The 21461-nt window shown below is 37.4% G+C and overlaps 1 protein-coding gene across 2 annotated transcripts in view; it reads left to right on the top strand.

Annotated features, from left to right (window-relative positions):
• LOC150108985 (uncharacterized) overlaps window positions 1-21461 on the top strand; it is a 275662-nt gene that overhangs the window by 197199 nt on the left and 57002 nt on the right. For both annotated transcript variants that reach the window (XM_090411204.1, XM_090411197.1), the window contains one exon: window positions 10702-11528. In XM_090411204.1, the coding sequence (XP_090267330.1) occupies window positions 10702-11528 (827 nt within the window). The remainder of the gene's footprint in view (window positions 1-10701; window positions 11529-21461) is intronic.

Here is a 21461-nt window from a genome sequence, read left to right as displayed (position 1 = left end):
CAAATACAGTGGTAGCTCGCTAATCCAAACCTCTAGTCCGAACCTCCAGTAATCTGAACTGTGGTTTGAAAGAAAAAAAAGTTTTATTTATTACATATTATTATTTTGTGTACTATTATTTTTATTTAATAATTATTATTTTAACTATTATTATTTATTTTATTATTATTACAATACAGTATCACTACGGTGATACACAAAAAGAGGAAATTCAAAACGTGCATAATTTGGTTAAAAATATAAATCCAAATGTTGAAATTTCACAAACAGATATTACGGAATGGATTACAGGTAGAACCGAAAGTGAATTCAAAATCAAATCAGATGTTGAAATTATAAATATGACGCTACAGAATGAATTAGAAGATGAGGATGACGATAAAGAACTTGAAGAAAAAAAAGTGAAACATGAAGAGCTAGTTGACAGTTTTAATATGTGTATAGAATGGGCTAAGCAGAATGATGCACCATTCCACAAAGTTTTATTGCTAATGCAGCTCCAAGTAAAAGCATTCAAAAAAAGTTTAGCTTCCAAGAAGCAAAAGAAAATCAGTGACTTTTTTACAAAGAAATAAAAAAACTTTTTTTGTGTGTGTGTTATTTTGTGAAACTTTTTTTGTGTTGTGTACAAGAAAATGATATTTCATATGCAAATTAAGTTATGAACTGACCTATGCAATTTTATTAAATCAGAATCCTCAACAATACAGGTACATACTAACTAAATTTATTACTAAAATAAACTTATGTGCTGTATTACTTTTTTAAGTTTTACATTATAGTACAGTAGCATTTTTCTATCATTCACAGAATTAAATTGATGTACCATTAGAATCTGATTATTTTTGTCTTAAACTAGTTATTGTTGTCTCTTGGGGGAAAATTCGCTAATCCGAACGAGCACAGTTTTTATTAGTTCAGATTAGCGAGATACCACTGTAATTTTAATGGTTGATTGGTAACTTTAGCATGCCATGTAGATTGTAGTGCAGTTTCTTCGTATATATATATATATATATATATATATATATATATATACACGTATACTCCAGAAGATGACCTTAATATGAAGGTGAAAACATTGAGTGTATCTTTTGGTTTATATTAAACTAAAGTTTTTACTCTAACATGGTAGTTGTATCCATAATTTTCAAAATGTACATATACACAGATATATAATAAAATTTTTATTTATTGCTGAATTAGACAAGTGTACCATCATACTTCCACGGTTCCACTATGTGCCAGTAATCACATGTTTCTACTATTGTCCAAAAAGATACTGCAGTAAATATTCTTGTATTATATTCAGCAATAGAAGGATCATCTAAATTTGGTTAACATGTGGCTTTTCAAGATGATTTGAATGCTCTGAATTTGTAAATGAAAAATTGGGGTTATAAGTTTATTTTAAAAAATGTAGAAGTAGGTCTTGTTTTAGTAATTTATTCACATTTTATAATCAAGTGACAGCAGAATTGCATAAAGGACATGTTTACACCATGATACTGGTGGATTTTGCAATGGCATTTGACAGAATACCACATGGAAAACTATCAAGAGTAGAGCAAATGAGAATGGATATAAAGCTAGTAGCATGAATAGAGGGGTGGCTGACAAACTGACACCAGATAGTAGTATATGGTGACAGTTTTGATATGTGTATAGAATGGGCTAAGCAGAATGATGCACCATCCCACAAAGTTTTATTGCTAATCTAGGAGAATGGAAGGTAATAAGTGAAGTACCTCAGGGTTCTTTACTGGGGCCACTAATCATTAATTTTTGTTTCAGTGATATAGAGAAATATTTAATTATTATTCTTATACAGAAAGATTGAGTGACGGACGAATTCCCCCAGAGATAGAGAGATATTGAACTCAATTAGTCACCTTATCATAAAACATAAGTAGATTGCTAAAACAAGGCTTGCCCTTCACAAACCCATGCTGATCATCATTCTGTATTCTATAACATCTAACCCAAGAAACACTTGATACATCTCTGTTATTAATTGCTATTAGTATTAATAAGGCATATCATTAATCAGCAGTATTGCAAAGGTGAAGAAACCAAAGAATATGACAATATTGATGTATAGAAAGTGAAAGTTTAGAAGGTGGATGAGATGATAAATTCTAAAAATCTGCAGAAGTTGAGATGGCATGACATTGAGCGTTAAAGTTTTGGGGAAAAGTGGGGACAAAAAATCATTAATCTTTTTAATGGCATTAGTTCATTCACATATGAATTATGACTAGATTCATCTTATCACTATTCTGAAATCGAAATGGCGAGGAATGAAGTACTGATACCATTAAAATGCAGTATGGACTAGAACTAGAACACCTTGTATGATTAAGGAGTGTGTGAACATATAGATTTTAGAATTTCATTTGTAAACATGAAAAAGAGAATTTGATCAGGCTCATTTTGTAATGAGCCTGATCAAATTAATAATAAATAAAACTATGAGTATGTTTTATTTATTTTATTATTATTCAAAGTTTTGATATATAAGTTTAAGGCTGAGTTTTTAGTATATCTTATAGTTTATTTTATGAATTTTATATTCATCAGCATGCTGCACATACACATTAAATACAAAATGTTACATAATAGCCACATACACTGATTTTCATCCTAGAAGGAAATAAAGTGGATTGCATCCTTTCCTTTAGTGTTACACAGTGATCAGCATTCATTCATTTGGCATTCATTTTACACAAATTATGGACTCTACAACCATGTTATAAATAATTATTTTAATTTCCCAATGTTTTGACCTTCATATTCAGGTCATCATGTGAAGTATACACACACACACACACACACACATATATATATATATATATATACAGGGTGTTCGGGATAAATTTGACAGTTTCGTAAGGAAAAAGAAAATCTTCTTTGTATCTATTAAATTTAATGAATTGACAAAAAAACATTACAGGCAGAGTTAATTACAATACTATCAACAAGATTTACTCAAAATAACCACCATTAGCATCGATCACAGCTTCAATTCTGCTTCGGAACCTCGAACAAGCTGATGCTACAGTCTCCCTGGGAAGGGCCGCAAAAACTGTTTTAATTTTATCCATTAACTGGGCTTTTGTATTACTGGAAGTGCGATTGGTGTCTTTTTCAACTGCGCCCCATACAAAATAATCCATGGGGTTAAGGTCTGGGGAGTTTGGAGGCCAAACATTTGGACTGGTGAAGTCGTAGAAATTTTCAGACAACCATTTTTGACTTTTCCCAGAGGTGTGGCAAGGGGCCGAATCCTGCTGCCATACATACGGCCTACCATTGGCTACCCTTGTTATCCAGGGCTTGACTACAGTTAGCAACTCCACAAACAAAGCCCGAATTCCAATGCCAGGGTTCTTCAACACCTGTTCCTGCAGATTTGCGAGGAATTCTGCTGTACGAACGCAATCAGATCGTCTGCTAGGGATCTTTCTTCTTGCTACATCCTCGTAGTCACCATTGCAAGTCTCTAGTTCATGCCTGATTGTTTTTACTGTATTCAGGGAGCATTGGGCAGCAGTCGTAATATCCTTATTTTGATGGCGGGCACGAATCATCATGATACAAGTTATTCTCTTCCATGATTCAGGTGGGTTCCAGCTATCCATCCTTTCTGACATCTTGTATATGAATGAAGAAGGGTCCAAACTTTTAAATGAAGAGAAGTGTGTGTTAATACATGTAACTTATGGAAAAATATAATTAATTATAAATATGTCAAATTTATCCCGAACACGCTGTATATATATACACAGAGACAAGCTAAATTACATTTCACATAGTATGCTGAAGAGACAATGATTTGATCAACGGTTATTCTACTGGCCTGACCTGTAGTGAAAATAAAATAAAATTACAATAAATAAATGAAATAAAATTAATTAACTACATCAAAGTTATATTCTGTTTAAGACAACATCAGAGAAACATTCTTTCATATAGATAGTTTTGTTACAGTAAAATGATGTCCTACTTTGACAGTTGTTATATTAGATTTAGGATCTTGGGTTACCTATGGTCCTATTTATAAGTAACACTTAGGCAGAAAGGTTACGTGGGTAGAATATGTGCCTTCCATATTCTTGGGATTTTTAGACCATCATTATTGTTAAGATTAGGGTGATTGATAAGAATCTCACAGGCCTCCTTAAATTTATGTTCATACCATGTTTTGGTGTGATGTAATTGACGTGTGCTTTTCCAATCAATTCTATGTAAAGTGTTCAGGGCATGATCAGAAAGACCAGCTTGACCATAGTTATTATATTTAATGTGTCATTTATTTTCCCTTTGTCTGATAGGAATTGTGCATCATTTCCCCTATATATGGTAGATTACAGGTGCAATAAATACAGTATACTCCAGGGTTGACCAGCGGAGGGAGTGGGTCTTTGGATGAGTTGAGTAAGCTTTTTAATTTTGCAGGAGGTTTAAAGGTGCCTTTGAGGTTGTATTTCTATAGTATTCTGTTTATTTTGTCTGATATCCCTTTAATATATGAAATGATTACAGTTTTATTGTAGTCTTGTTTATTTTTGTTTTTAAATGAGGTCTTGTACAGAATTTTGTTGATAGTATTTTGGCTGTAACCATTTTTTAGGAAGGTATTGCTTGCAGATAACTTTTAATTCATCTTTAAGTGCTTGTTCATTGGAGCAAATCTTGAAAGCCCTGCTTTTTAGTGTATAAATGACCCCCTAGTTTTTGTGTATATATTGGCCAGTATGACATACTTACATCACCACTAACTTTATATCTACAATTTTCCTCTAAATCAATCTGTTTCTTGTCAAGACTCCAACATTATCAGATCTTATATTTCTATCTTCTAAAGCACATTTTACTGTATCAATCCACCTAGATCTTGGTCTTCCTCTGAGTCTTTTCTTGCCTCCTGGCAAAGAACATTTGTTTTGCTAACCTTTCCTCTCCCATTTTGTTTAAGTGGCCATGCTACCTAAGATTAGCTCTGCAAACATTCCTGAATACTAATAATGGCAAGTTCTTTCCTAATATCCTTTTGTTTCATATGATACTGCCATTGATGCCATCTGTCCACTCCACTAATCTTTCTGAGAACTCTCATATCTGTGATCTCCAGTCTGTGATCAAGTGTTTTATTTCTAACCCAGCTCTCAGATCCATAAGTTAAAATTGACTTGAACACTATCTTGTATACAGCTAATTTAGTGTTTTGACTAATTTCTCTCTTATTCCATATAAATTTGTTCAGTTGACTTCCAACCCATACCAGCTTTGTTGATTCTGTTGTGTAATTCTGTATTAAATTTACCATTTTTACTAAAAATTGTGCCCAAGTAGCTGAAATGTTTTACTCGTTCTATAGGTTCTCCATTCACAATGCAGTTGATATTTTCAATGTTTTTGCCGATTTTCATTGTCTCATTGCAAATCCAGTGCCATAATATATAGTGAGCTGCAAATAAATTATGCTCTTTTCCCCCCTTTATATGAATATTCCACACATGAAAGGTAGATCTCTAATAAGCAAGGTGTGGTCTCACACCAGACAATCAAATTGAAATTTACCTGGTATCAAAACACATTCACAGAACATCTATGCCTACTGTAGGAGGATTTGAACCCATGGCCTATTAGTTGGCAAGTAGATATGCTAATCACTTGGCTAACCAGGCCAGTTTGTATTGTGAATAAAAATAAAAGTTTCTATGACTCTGCTTAAGTAGGTACCATGTTGCTTTATAAATGTGTTCATAGTTATCTCTGGCATATCAGTGGATATGTCTTTGTATATGAATAGTATCCTCCATAAAACTTTTTACCTTATTTTCTCAAAAATTATGCCTAAAACATAAAAATCATCCACAGGATTTCCTAATTTGGAAATTACATGGTATTATGGTATATGGAAAAAAGTGATTTTTAATCGGTGAATAGTCCGCTTTTCCCCCCGTTTTTCTACGTTTTTGAGTGCTAAATTGTTTCTCTGAATACGAGTGTACTTCAGTGGTTGTTTTTTTGGAAGTTAGTTGCTGTCGCGATACAATATATGTTGGTACCGTCGGAATCGAACGCGTAACGGTGGAAGACAAAACGAAGCTAAGTTACTGTATTTAGTTATATTTCGTTTATTTAATTATATTTAGTACTTTAAATGTTCTGATGTTTGTACTTTTTTCCCCTCTTATTTATTAATTGAATAATTATTAAAGATTACGCTACTCGGCAGTAAGGAATGATGGTGGATTCAGCAGCAGTCGCAAGTGGCGTAACGCCAAGTCCTCCGCCATTTAAAAACTCAATTATTAGCAATATCATAAAGGACTTTGTGGCATGCAGTACTTGCAGCATGTATGCTTCTCGGGAATTACATATGTGGCTTGTTAAAGAGAGTGGAGAGCGTATGTGCGCCAAATGCAGGCAGTTGGAGGAAATAAATACATTAGATATATCGATATCCGACTTTGTTGCTCCAGGAACGGAGAATAGGAAGACAAGTAGTATGATAGGAGCGAATGAGAAAATAATAGTTGATAGTGTGGAAGGTGTGAGTGACTGTGGAAGTTTAGGAGATGGTTTTGTATGGGAGAGTGAATTTAGATTAAGAGTGACTGACCTGCAGAGGGAGATAGATGAGTTGAAAGAGGAGGTGGAATGTCTAGTGAATGAGAGCAGAAGTATGAAAGATGAGAATGGAAGAGATAAATGCAAGGCAAATCAGAGTAGGAGAGAGAGAGAATTTAAGGAGTATGAGTGAGAGGTATGGGGGTGCTAGAAGAGGAGAGAATGGAAACAGTAGAAGAGAGGGAATGAGAGAGAGGTATGGGAATGCTAGCAGACGAGAGGATGGAAACAGTAGGAGAGACGGAATGAGAGAGAGATATGGAAGTGCTAGAAGGGAGAGAATGGAAACGGTAGGAGAGATGGAATGAGAGAGAGGTATGGGAATGCTAGAAGACGAGCGGATGGAAACAGTAGTAGGAGAGACAGAATGAGAGAGGGATATGGAAGTGTTAGAAGTGGAGAAAATGGAAACAGTAGGAGAGAGGGAATGAGAGAGATGTATGGGAGTGCTAGAAGAGGAGAGAATGGAAACAGTAGAAGAGAGAGGTATGGGAATGAAAGAAGAGGAGAGAATGGAAACAATAGGAGCGAGGGAATGGTAAGAGGTATAATGTATGACGACTCAATGATCCGTGGTGTTCAAGATAGGATGCGTGAGGAGTGTATGCCAGGAGGAACAATAGAAAGGGTGGCTATGGCAATTAAGAGAGGTGAAAGGGTGGATTAGATGATTGTGATGGTAGGAACGAATGACTTGAGTGGTAATGTAAGTCGGGCAGCGAGAGATATGAGATTTTTGCTTGAGACTGTACGGAAGAAGACAGAGAGAGGAAAAATAGTGTGCGTGTTGCCTAGGTATGATAATGATGAGCTGAGAAGAAGAGTGGTGATATTGAATGGCATAATAGCGAGAATGTGTGACAAGAGAGGACTGGTATATGTGGATGCTTGGAGTGCGTTTGAGGAAAGAGAGGAGTTGTATGCGAGAGACCGTTTACATTTGAATGAGGAAGGGCGTAGGCATCTGGAGAGATTGCTGTTCTGAATGAGTCAGTGTGTCCCAGGGAGGATGATAGCAGGGGTGGCCTCTTGTGGGAATGGATACTTGGGAGAAGGGAGACAATGTCAGGTAACACTGAGCCCAGTGGAGTCTAGAAGGGATAAGGCTGGGTATAGAAACAATGGCATTTATATGCTGTATACTAATGCCAGGAGTATCCGGAATAAGGGAGAGGAATTGGTGGCGCAGATAGCATCAGCCTGGCCAAAAATTATTGCGATCACTGAGACGTGGTTGACAGAAGAGGATATAAAAACAGGAATAGAAGTCGCTGGGTATAGCATTTTTCGTCAGGATAGGAGGGGAAAGCGTGGTGGTGGGGTGCTGCTTATGATAAGTGATGACCTATGTCCTCTAAGAGTGGAGAATTTGGAAGGAAGTGAGACAAATGATTTTGAGAGCGTATGGTGTGAGCTAGAGGTAGGCAAGACAGGATATTTAGTGGGGTGTTGCTACAGACCCAGGAGCACAGAGGATGGGGACCAGGAGATGTTTAGACAGCTAAGTTTGGCAAGTGCAAGAAGAATGATTGTTATGGGAGATTTTAACTTCAGTAGTATAAATTGGAGAGAGGAACATGCATGTAACAATAGGGGAATGGAATTTCTAGAATTCTTGAGGGACAAATGTCTTAGGCAACATGTAACAGAGGGAACAAGAGGTTCAAAAATTTTGGATTTGGTTATAGCATCAGAAGAGTTGATAATAACTGAGTTGACGTCTCTCCCACCAGTTGGAGAGAGTGACCATATGGTGTTGACATGGAAAATGAATAGACATGCAGGAGTATCAAAGAGACGGGAACTTATGTGGAATTATAAGGCAGGTGATTATAATAGTCTTAGACGTCAACTTCGGGAAGTTTCATGGAGGGAGGAATTGGACGGCCGGGATATCACCAGTGCGTGGGAAATTGTGAAAGAATATTTGTTATCAGCAATGGTAAGTTGTATACCACGAGTGAAGAAGAGGGCGCAATTTGGAGTAAAGTGGATGACAAACAACATTAAACAGGAACTGCATGCGAAAAAGAGGCTATGGAAGAGATATAAGGAGACAGGTGAAGAGAGGATGGGTGAAGAATATAAGACACAGGCCAGAAGAGTGACTCGTGTGGTAAGGAAAGCGAAACTGGAATATGAGAGGAGATTGGCCCTAAGATCCAAAGAAAATCCTAGGGAATTTTTTAGCTATGTGGCCAGTAGGAGGAGAAATGACTGTGGAAGAATGATATTGTGGGATAAAAATGGGAATAGAGTGACTGATGCAGAGGACATAGTGGAATTGTTCAATGAACACTTTATTGGAGTATTTCATCCTAGAGGAGTCAGTTTTAATGCTAGAGGGATAGGACTGGTACGAGGTCTGGAGGTACAGGAGGAGAGTGTGTTTCAGATACTGAGTACTCTGGATGTCAGTAAAGCTGTGGGACTGGATGGTATTTCGCCACGAGTTTTGAGAGAATGTGCTAGCGAATTGACAATACCTTTAACGTGGCTTTACAATGAAAGTCTGGCTTTGGCAAAGGTGCCCAGGGAATGGAAGGAAGGTAAGATAGTGCCATTGCATAAGGGTGGTAACAGACTGGAAGTGTCTAATTATAGGCCAGTCTGTGTGTCATCAGTAGTTATTAAGATCTTGGAGAAAGTAGTGAGGGACCATGTACAGCATTGGGCAGATGAGGGTAATGTTATCTGTGAGAATCAACATGGATTTGTGAAAGGACGCTCTTGTTTTAGCAATATGCTAGCCTTTTATAATAAAGTTACAAGAGCATTAGATGAGGGAAAGGCATATACTGCAATTTTCTTAGACTTGGCGAAGGCATTTGACAGGGTGCCACATGATAAGCTGATATTTAAGTTGCAGCACATGGGTCTGGATGTCAGATTGGTCAACTGGATTCAGGATTGGCTGTCTGATAGGTATCAGAGAGTTGTGTATGGTGGAGCAGTTTCGAGGAGGCAGAGGGTTACAAGTGGGGTCCCACAGGGCTCAGTACTAGGACCTATATTGTTTAACCTTTATATCAATGACATAGCCAGTGGATTGCAGGGGGATATTCAGTTGTTTGCGGATGATGCGAAGCTGGGAAGGATTATTAGTAATAGCGCAGATGTGGTAGCCCTGCAAGAGGATTTAAATAAGCTAGATAGATGGGCAAATGAATGGGGGTGTCAGTTTAATGCAGCAAAATGTAAGGTCTTGAGGTTTGGGAAACATCGATGGGATGCTGCATACTCTATGGGAGGAGTTATACTGGAGGAAGTAGGGGAGACAAGAGATCTGGAGTTGATGATTGATAGAAACCTGAAGTTTAGGGGACATATTGCAAAGGTGGTGAAGGTAACACAGAGGATTGCTGCTATTATGAGAAGGACACTGACCTGCAGAGATAAGAGGGTTATCATTCCGTTGTATAAGTCTCTGATCAGACCACACTTGGACTATTGTTCTCAGATTTGGTCCCCAGGATTTGAAGGGGATAAATTAACTGTGGAAAGGATACAAAGACGGATGACAAAGATGGTTTCAGGACTGTACAATGATAGTTATGAGGATCGGCTGAGAGAATGTGGACTGCAGAGTTTGGCAGATAGAAGAAGGAGAGGTGATATGATTGAGACTTTTAAACTGTTGAGAGGTGGTTACAGGGTTGACACTGGGGAGTTCTTTCGCTTGGTTGATCAGCGGGAAGGAGTGATGACAAGAGGCCATCCCTGGAAGTTACGAAAGGAAACTGTGAGCAAGAGGGTAAGGAGTGGTTTCTTTGTGTGGAGGGTGGTTGAGCCGTGGAATGCATTGCCTGATGGAGTGGTGGGAGCGAGAACGGTCAGTGACTTTAGGGAGTGGTATGATAAACTTTGTGTTTCTCAGGGGGGGACCTCCCCTCGATGAGTCTTGACAGACTTTATGGCTTAGGAAGGACCTCCCTTGATGAGTCTTTTGACTCCTTGGAGGCCTGAATAATAATAATAATAATAATAATAATAATTATGCAGCATTTTTATCTGCATTTTGCATGTGTTATATTATTTTAATTTTGTTATTTATTATTTCAGAAGAACTCGACTCTTCAGAGCAGCAAGAATCAAAGTCAACAACAAAAGGCATTTTTGTATCTACTTCTAACACTGGATCTAATGGTGTTTCACATAATTCTGTTGTCTCACCAGCTAAGTTGACTGTCATAAGTAAGCATTCAGATAATAAACTTTCCAGGAAGAAAGACGGTTGCTTTGAAAAGAAAAAAACTAAAAGCAAGAAAAATGACTTCAAAGTGAAATACAAAAACAAGGAAAAAAATAAAGTTGAAGGGGGATCTTGTGTAAACAGCATTTCAGGAAGCCCTTTGGCTGTAGTAACAACCAAATCAAAAAAACACAAAAAACACAAAGAAGATCATAAACATCATCATTATCACCATCGGCATCATCATCGTCGACGTCATCATCACAAGAAACATAAACATAACAAACAAGACACTAAATTAGAATCTGTTTCATCTAAGCCTAATATTTCTGTGTTATCAGTGAAACCTATAAGCAATTTACCAATGTCACAAATCTCTGACGTCACACATATATCAGCAGCATCTTCTCCTTTGCAGTTAACACAAAATTCACCACAACAAAACAGTGTGACATCATCTCCTATTTCAGAAACAAAAAAATCAGAATTGACAATGAAAATAAAGACCTCTGCAGCTGATATTTCACATGTAGAAAAAGATGAAGAGTCAGCTATGGAAGAAGAAGATGAGGAAGAAGTACAGGAGAATTCCTCATCAAATAGTTCTAGTGACAATAGTGAGAGTAGTGCATCATCAAATGATGAAGATTCAGATGCAGATGACACTCAGAAAAAATCATGCAGTAAAATGGATAAGGTAATAAAAGATTTATTGATTTTGTTATTATTATTATTTTTTTTTTTTTTTGAAATTAGTTTTAGATATGTAAATTCAAATATACTGAAATCCATTAGGTCTGTTTTACAGAGTTAATGGATTTCAGCAAAACTCTATATAACCTTAAAAGAAAGAATCTATAAAACAGAAATTTTATTTATTTATTTATTTTTTACAACTTGAGTTTAATAAATTCCATTGCTTTTAGAAGATTCACAGGTATGTGTGATGTCAGTTAAAACTGTTATTTTGGTTTTGTTTCATATCCATCTAATTAACTGCAGTATACTTTCAGACCATTTCACATGCCTTATTGCAACAGATTTAATCAACTCTCTCTCTCTCATGCCATGCTTTAAATGCATTCAGCGTGTTCTATACTATACATTCAATGTTGATGTATTAAAACAATATATTCTGCTCGCCTAGCATTTACTATCTAAAAATCTGCTTGATACTCCAATGCATTGTCATGCAGCTTATAAAAATGAACAATAGATTGATCCTTCTCCTCATCCCTCACATCCCATCCTGTAAAAGAAAAAAAAAAAAAGTCTTGTGTATCCATCTATAATTACAGTAAAACCAACCAGTTCATCACGTTGGCCTTTCAGTGTCCCGATTTTAAAATAATTCTCAGCAACAACCAAGTGGTGTCCAAAGTTACCAGCTTCATCAGCGATAAAATTGACTCCTCCACTTTTTTGACAACCAGTCCAACAAAGTATCATCATTATAATCATGTCATTGTCATTATTATTATTACTACTACATGATCGCCTCCATGTAGTCTAAAGAGTCATTATGGCAAATCCCTTTTCCCTTCACATCCTTTTGGACAGGTAGAGTCCTGAATGAGGGGTTTACAATGAATTAATGCAGCCAACTTGTCACTCCTCTGCTGCATCCCCTGAGGGTAAGCATTTGTAACTGTAGATCCATGTGTGTTCACGGGGCTGGATTGCCTGTTCTGAGGGACAAAAAAACCAGAGTTTCTTGGTGAAAAATCTCTCTCTCTCTCTATGAGACCAGCTAACTCTCTTTGAGTTGAAAGAGTCCAGGTAAAGGTTCCTCACATTATGGACAGGAAATCAGACCTATTCTTTCTGCCCAAAGGATTTTGTCTATACCAACTGAGCTCCAGAGGCTCTATGAGAAATCCAGACTGACCAATTTTTAAAAAGTGGCTATCGCCCCTTCCTTACCCTCTATGCAAAAAATCTCATCTTCCTTTAATTGCCAATGAAACTTATACCTTCTAGGGCATACCATTGTTCTCTCCTATCTTTTTGCTCTGAATTTTTTTCCTCCATCCATTCTATAAAACTCTTTTCCTGACATGTTTATTATGATGTTTCATTTCCTCTCTTATCTGCCTATGCTCAATAGGGAGTATGCCAGTCATGTCAAATAATGGTCATTTGCTCTAAATCCTCTCTTTACCCTTCCTTATCTCAAGAAACCCAAGTAATCAAATCTGTATATTAGTCAGATGTGGCTATATCAAATCATTATAGAGAAGGAGAGGCAAATAACTTTTTTATTAGTGTATTTTTCAACATCCAAGTAATCCTTTAAATTGTTTTATCTACTTTTTCAATATGCCCCCTGAACTTCAATTGACATGTCAGTTGAAGTTCATGATGCTGGCCTGTTCAGCATCATCTCCAAATGTCTAGTCTTATCAATTTTTTGAAGTCCAGTTCCATCAGTGTAATACACAGCTTGCCATCCATCCATCTATCTATCTTCAAGGCCCACCTTTCATAATTGGGTTGTGGAGGCAGCAGCTGTAAGAGGAACTTCCAATGGTCACTATCCTCCGCCACCAAGCTCGGGTGTTCTGGTGGTACTCCCAAACGTGCCCACCCAAGGTTCTGTATATAATCTATCCAGCGAGTCCTTGGCTTTCCACGTGGCCCCCCACCCTCTGGCTTGGCAAAGAGGGCCTGCTGGCGGATCCTCTCTTGTGGAATTCTGACCAGGTGCCCATACCAATGTAACTGCGATCTCTCAACACGGAGAAGCAGAGGTTGAGTATTGAGGGTTTCCTGAATTTCAGAGCTTCTGACTCTATCGAGTCTTGTCAGCCCTGCAACCCCTCGAAGGAACCTCATTTCAGCTGCTTGGATTTGTGTCTGCATTCTTTCGGTCATTACCCAACTCTCATGACCATAGGTGAGGATAGGGACATAGACTGTATTGAAGATAGCCAGCTTTGCCTTCTGGCTTAACTCCTGCTTCAGTACTACCGAACAGCCAACCTCCCAGAATGTTGCGCTTGCTGAGCCACACAGCTTGCAATATTTTGATTTCAAAATACACCAGCTTATACTCTGCCCACATTGTGGAGCTATCATTTTGCAGTATTTCTACATATTTATTAATTATCGCCCTCCTAAGATCACAGCTTTTAATTTTTCAGGAAATGACAACATATACTAGAATATTAATAAAAAAAACTTTAATCAATATCTTCTTATATTTCAGCAATGTTACCACCATCAGGGATCACAAGAAACAATATGTGCATGGGCAATAATACTGAGCAAATGAGGCTGAACAAAGGCAAAAAGAAGTCATGCCTAAAGTCCTAAATTGTCTCCACTATAGTGGAGAAACTGGAAGAATCTCTAGATAATGAAAGTTGGCATACCTTTAATACATACTGTGAATCTCAAGCAGCCACAATACGATATAATAATAAAGTAAATCTTATAAGTAAATTTGAAACATTAAAAAGAATACAAAATAATAGGAACTTCTCAAAACCACACATCAATATTGACAAAGTCGTTATCAACAAATTTTCTTATATACTTTCAGATGTAGAAAAAATCACCCTTAGTAAAGGTCTAAACTTTATTCCTTCCCCAAAATTAATAGGAGACACTACTTACAAAAATAGAAAAAGCTACTTCTTTTCTCCCTCCACAAGATGCAAAACTTCTACGTATTGAATCAATCTTTATTATCAATAGCGCAAAACCACCTGCAGATAACATTACTTCAACATAACGCAAATCTATTAAAAGTTTAAAAAACAACAGAGATATAATAATCCTTCCTGCAGATAAAGGCAATGCAACAGTCATCCTAAACTCTGAAGATTACCAGAATAAAATGCTTGAATTACTACATAATGATACCTACTCAATACTCGAGAACTTCATGAGCATGAATTATCCCGAAACGTTCGCTTATCTCTACGCTCTCTCCAACCGTTAATTCCTCGCATATATGGTGTTGCTAAACTCCATAAAGAGAACACCCCATTACGCCCAAATGTAGAAGGTATCAATTCTCCGATGTACAACCTTGCAAAATATCTTGCCAAATACCTAAAACGTTTTTCAGGCAGGTCACTATCCTTTATCAAGAACACTACAGAATTTGTTACATACATCAAGGATATTACAGTTAATGAAGATGACATCATGGCTAGCTTGGACATAACTTCTTTGTTCACTAATGTCCCAACAGATGAAGTCCTAACATTACTCAAGGATGTTATCCAAAAAAATGTTAGCCTTGCTTACACATTGCATAAGGTCCGGTTACTTCAATCAAATTTCAAGATAATATATACAAACAAAATCATGGACTGGCTATGCAGAAGCAGCGCTAAGGTCTTTGGCGCCCGCATGCAATTTCTACCTAAGCACCCCTGTAATGATCCGGGCATGTGTGGTTCTGCAGGCACGAAAGGGGCGTCTCCCTGGCGGCAGCGCCCCCTTCATAGTTGTGCCCACATGCTCTGAATACCCACTTCCGCCTGCTCTGTGGCTATGGGTAATCCATTATCCCCTGTACTCTCAAATACTTACTTAGAGGATTTTGAAACCAACGCTATCTCTTCCTTTATTTTAACACCTAAAGTTTGGAAACGCTATATAGATGATGTCTTCATTATTTGGAGCCATGGACATGATTCCCTTATGGCTTTCCTCGAATATCTCAATAGCCGACATCGAAGTATTAAGTTTACTGCCGAGCTTGAAACGGATAATTCCTTACCTTTTCTTGATGTCAAACTGACTTGCTCTTCTGGTAAACTCAAAATATCAATATATAGAAAGCCCACACATACCAACAAATATCTGCATAGTCAGTCCCATCACTTCCCTCCTCATAAACTTGGAATAATTTCCACCTTGGGACATAGAGCCTGTTCTCTTCTGGATGACCCAAATGAACTTCTTACAGAAATAAACCACCTGAAAACTTCTTTCAAAGTTAATGGATATTCCAAGAGTCTGTGTTCACTGGGTCTACAGATGCCGTATGGTCACTCCGATGCTCGATGATGTTCCACACTAGGCCTCACAATGTAGTCCTGTTGTTTGTCCTTCTGGCGGCCTCAACTCTCTGAAGATCAGTCACTCCACACATGCCATCCATCCATCTCATTGATGGTCTACCCCTGCCTCTTTTCCCAGGAACTTTACCTTCTATTACTGTTCTGAGAAGTCCTCCTTCCATCCTTTCTATGTGTCCAAAATATTTTAACTTTCTTCTGTCAATATCCTTAAGGAGCCTTAAAGTTCTACTAATCTTTTCTAACATCCATTCATTTGTACGCCTTTCAGTGTATGATATCCTCAACAGCCTTCTGTAACACCACATCTCAAAAGCAGATATCCGTTTCTTATCTGACTTCTTTAGGTTCCAAGTCTCGCATTCATAAGTCCCTGTTGGAAAAACAACTGCATCTAAAATCCTCAACTTAGTTCCCATGGAGATAGATCCATCCTTCCAGATTTTAGACAGGTCTCTGACTGTTGTTTTAGCCATTCCTAACCTTTTTCTGACATCTTCTGAACAGCAATTCTTCACATTAATAATGGATCCCAGGTACTCAAATTTGCTGACTTCCTCAATTCTTTCTCCATTAAGATACATTTGTTTCTCAAGAGCTTCTCTGTTTGTTTTTCCTTTGAGAACCATGATCTTTGTCTTGCTAGAATTGAGTTGAAGTTCTCTGTTATTACTGATCTTGTTAACTTTGTCAAGAATTAGTCCTAGTTCTTCCATGTCATTACAAAGGATTACTGATCAATCTACCTCCTATCGTAATTCCTGTCCTGAGCTCATCCAATGCTTCACGCATGATGTCCTCTGCATATATACTAAACTAGTGAGGAGAAAGTAAACATCCTTGTCTAACTCCTTTTCCAACTTGAAGCCAGTCAGTCAATCCAACACCTGTTCTTACTGTGGCTTCTTGCTCCTTATACAAGTTGGCTATCAACCTGATAGTGTGTTAAGGAAATCCCATTCTTTTCATTACTTCCCATAGTTTCACATGCTCAACACAGTCGAAAGCTTTAGAGTAATCTAAGAAATACATTACCAGAGGGAGTCTGAATTCTTTATATTTTTCTATGATCTGTCTAAGGCAAAGGATCTGATCTCTGGTGCCCCTACCTTTCCTAAAACCTGCTTATTCCTTGGGCATCTCTGCCTCAACTTTGGCCTCAATCCTATTTAGCATGATCTTTAATAAAATTTTGCTTGCATGAGATATCAAACTAATAGTTCTATAATTCTTGCATGCCTTCATATCACCTTTCTTGTGTAGTGGTATGAAAACTGACTTCTTCCAGTCTCTAGGCCATGATCCTGTCTCCATCCTTGTAATCAATCTATGAAACACTCTTATCCCTCCATCCCCTGTGGCCTTAATTAACTCTGCTGGGATTTCATCTGCACCTGGGGCCTTATTGCTGTTGAGCTGCTTAACTGCTCTTTCAACTTCATGCCTAAGTGGAGGAGGTTCCAAATCAAAATTTTCTTGGTGGGAGGACTCCACATTTTCTTTATCCATTCTGCTGTACAGTTCCAAACAGTATTCTTTCCATCTCTTTTTGATTTCCAACTCTTCTGTTAGTAATGATCCATTCCTGTCTTTGATGACATTCAATTTAGGCTTGAACTTGTGCTTTAATTTACGAACTAAATAAAGCATCCTTTTATAATTATGCCTTCTCATCTGTAACTCTATTTCTTCACATGTATTAGTACAGAACTTTTCCTTATCCTGCTTGATGGCTCTTCTGATTTTTCTATGTAATCTCTTGTATTCTTTGGTCCCTGTCTCTCTTTGTTTTTCCAACCGCCTTCTTTTGATTAGTTCCCATGTTGAATCTGATATCCATGGGTCTCTTGGTTTTCTTATTGGGCTGAGATACGTCTTCGCTGTATCCTGTGTTATCATCTTGACTCCTTCCCAAAGCATTTCTGGTGAGATTTCCTCATTGGTCTCCAAAAAATCATCCAGCCGAGTTGATGTTTCGTCTGTGAATCCACTAGGAATTACTCTAACATCCAATCTAGTGGAATGTGCCTGACCTGGAAGTTTTCAGAGTCTTAGTCTTACTTTGGCTCTTACCAGCTGATGGTCTATACCACAATCTGCTCCAGGACAAGTATGCACATCAGAGATGCTTGTCTTCCACCGCTGGAGAGCCAGGATGTATTCCTTCTTAATCCTCCTAGACATCACGCAGAAGAAACAAATAGATTCAAAGGCAATATATCTTAGCAAAAGTTCTAAGAAAATACAATATCAGAACCTTATTCACTCCACTTCCAAAGATCCGTTTCTTAATAAGCCACCCGAAACATTACTTACAAGAGACAACGAGCCAGTGCATTATCTAGTCATATCCTTTTCTCGGCTAATCCTAATGATGAAAACCAAAGTCACAAAGTCTGCTGGGAAAAATCTACTAACATCTTCTATTGCAATGATGAACTAGAGAGAAAAATCATGGAATCTAGAAAAATCATCTTCAATCCTGTTCATCTAAATAATAACTTGAGCTACAACCTCGCAGATTGTCATTCAGCTGTAATCATGTACTGGCGTTCACGAGATGCTACTAGCACGCACTTTCCCGAAAATACAACTAACTAAAGAACAGCTTTAAATACAACTGCAACGATTTAGTGTCAATTATGTATAGAGACTCTCTATGATGTCCATAGTTTATTTAAGCTTCAGTGTTTTAGTGTTTTTTCTTTTTTTTTTTTTCTTTTATAATCTCACCTGATGAAGGCTGTTAAGCCGAAACTAGTCGTGTTTTTATATTAAAACCTTTTTACTTAAGTCTCAGTTCTAGTCATTCAATTCTTTATAAATATATATATATATATATGTTAACTATTATCTAATGACTGAATTCGGAGATTATAAGGAAATAAGTAAATTTAATATATCCACACAACTAGTTTCGTTGGGATGCCGACTTCGTCAGGTGTGATAACATGAAAGTAAATAAAAGACTGTAAAAACATTGCACTTCTACAACAACAGAGCATTTAAAAACTGTGGTTATGTTTGAATTGGAGTCTGAGCTACAGTTCTAGTGTTATGCATATGCGAGCATATGACTTCTCAAGCTCGTCAATATCAATATGTGAGTCTGGCAAACTGTAACTGAGATTGCTGTTCATGTGGAAAGAATTGAGGATTATTTCTTTAGATTCAAGGATATGACGTTCTAGTTCATCGTAACATTTATATATATGTTGGATGTTAAATTCCAGTCTATTAGATGTTGGCGGCCTTCATCATTGGAATTAACTAAGAATAAGATGTGGCTGGAGTGGGCACTGGCTCGGGTTCTGTTATAAGAGATGTGTCTCTGGTGTTCTTTGAGACGCAGAAAGATAGACTTTTCGGTTTGGCTGTAATATGGCTTCCTGCAATCGCATATAATTTTGTAGACACCTGGAAACTGAAGATGATGGTGCTTTTCTTTGGGATGGCTTAGGATTGATCGGAGTTTTGGTAAAGTGGAGAAACATGTTTTCATATTGAACCTCTTCAAAATTCTTGCCTGTTTAGGGGAGAGGAAACTGATGTAAGGTAAGGAGATGTAAGCTCTTGGGTTAGTGGAAACCTCATTAGTATGTCGATGATGGTGGTATAGTAGCTTGTTAATACTTTTCGAAGAGTAACCATTATTTATGAAGGTCCTTTCAAGATGTTTCAGTTCATATTTGAGCTCTTCTTAGTCTAATAATACGAAACTGGCACAATGAGTGAGAGTGGATATGATGCCTAATTTTTGTGATGGGTAGTGGTGAGAGGATGCATGCAGGTATCTATCTGTATGTGTATGTTTTCTGAACATTGAGATTTTTAAAGTATCAGACATCCTGGTAAGTTTGATGTCTAGAAAGATCAGAGAACCATTTACTTCAAGTTCGGTGGTAAACTTGATTTTGGGATGAAAGTTGTTTAAATGATTTAGAAAAACTTGAAGGTTGTCTGTACCATTCTCTGAATCAGGAAAACACACTCTATATACTGGAGCCAAAGTTTAGGTTTCAGCGTAGCAGAAGAAATAGCTTTTTCTTCGACTTTGAGAAAAATGTTTGCTAATACCTGAGACAGTGGACTACTCATGGGCAATCCACTATTTTGTTTGTAAATCTTGTCTTCAAATCTGAAGTAGCCTGAGTTAATACAATGTGAAAGTAAGAACATCTTTTTTGAAATCTTTTTTCTAAGAGTAAGAAAATCTTGGTGGGAATTGGTAAAGAGTGATACTATGACGAAACTTGCCATGATATCTGAATTGTAGAGTTTGAGGTTTTTTTATCAGGGTGCTTAAGGGTCAAAGCTGTATAACTGCGAGGAGACCTCCACATTGCCTTTAAAGGAATGCGGAGAATCGACCAGGGCTTCTGACCTAATGTCCAATTCTCACCTTCTTGTGGTGCACTGTTGAGTATCTACTTGGATACTGAACGAACAAGGATGGGCTGACAATTTGGGATTTAGCCGACCAAATTGTATTCTTATTGGTTAAACCAAAATAAAAAATGATGGTACAACATGACAAAATTTCATGCTGGCTGGGGCGTCGCCCGGTTAAACAAGGCCCCCGTTGTTTTCTCCAGGGAACCAGGGCGAACAGCGAAAAGTCAGCTACTGGAAAAAATCTGAAAACACCCCAACTCAACATCACCAGAGTTAAAGATCGGTACTATCAACATAAGAAGCTTGAATTGCAAAGAAATGGAGCTAGCTGAGGAATTAGATAAGTACCAGATCGACATAATAGAGGTGGCTGAAACAAAAAAGACAAAAACTGGTGAGATCTTTCTGAGCAATAAATACAAAATGTTATATTCAGGCAATGACAATCAAGGAAAAGAAGGAGTAGCCATAGTATTCAACACAAAATATGAGGCTAATCTTCTTGAATGGCAGGCAGTCTCAAGTAGAGTAATATGGGCAAATATGAGAATGGGGAACTGGACAATGAGACTGATTTGTGCCTATGGTCCCACAGAAGGTTCTACTAAGGTAGAATTGGAGGAATTTTTTGAGGCTTTAGAAAAAGCAACTGACACAATGAAAAAGGAAAAGTTGGTCCTTGTTGGGGATCTAAATAGCAGAATAGGAAATGATGAGACATACAAAAATATTTTGGGAAAATTTGGAGAAAAGAGCAAAGCTAATAATAATGGCAAATATCTGTTGGATTTCTGCTCAGGACATGGACTGGTTATTACTAACACCATGTTCCAACATAAAAATGTGCACAAATTCACATGGAGAGAAGAGGCTAGGAATAAGAAAAGTCTCATTGAAAACATCACTATTGTTGATAATGATGTTTTCTCCCTGGTGCAGGACACCAGAGTGTACAGAGGATTTGAAATTGGAAATGATCACTCTTTAGTCTTGAGCAGGCTAAAATTGAATTTCATATTGAAAAGAATAACATGTAAGAAAGTTTTAAAGTGAATAAAAGTTGAGCAGCTCTCAGATGTGAACTGTAGACTAAAATACACAAAGATTATTGAAGGAAAAATGAAAGAGTTTAAGAACAGGAACCAAACCTTGAAGATTCAGTGGCAAGCCTTGAAGGAAACCTTGATTGATTCAGCTAG

This window comes from Typopeltis vanoorti, chromosome 2 (genome assembly GCF_054136105.1).
Source record: "Typopeltis vanoorti isolate ZY-2024b chromosome 2, IOZ_Tvanoo_1.0, whole genome shotgun sequence".
Lineage (NCBI taxonomy): Eukaryota > Metazoa > Arthropoda > Arachnida > Uropygi > Thelyphonidae > Typopeltis > Typopeltis vanoorti.
This window is presented reverse-complemented; position numbering and strand designations above follow the sequence as displayed.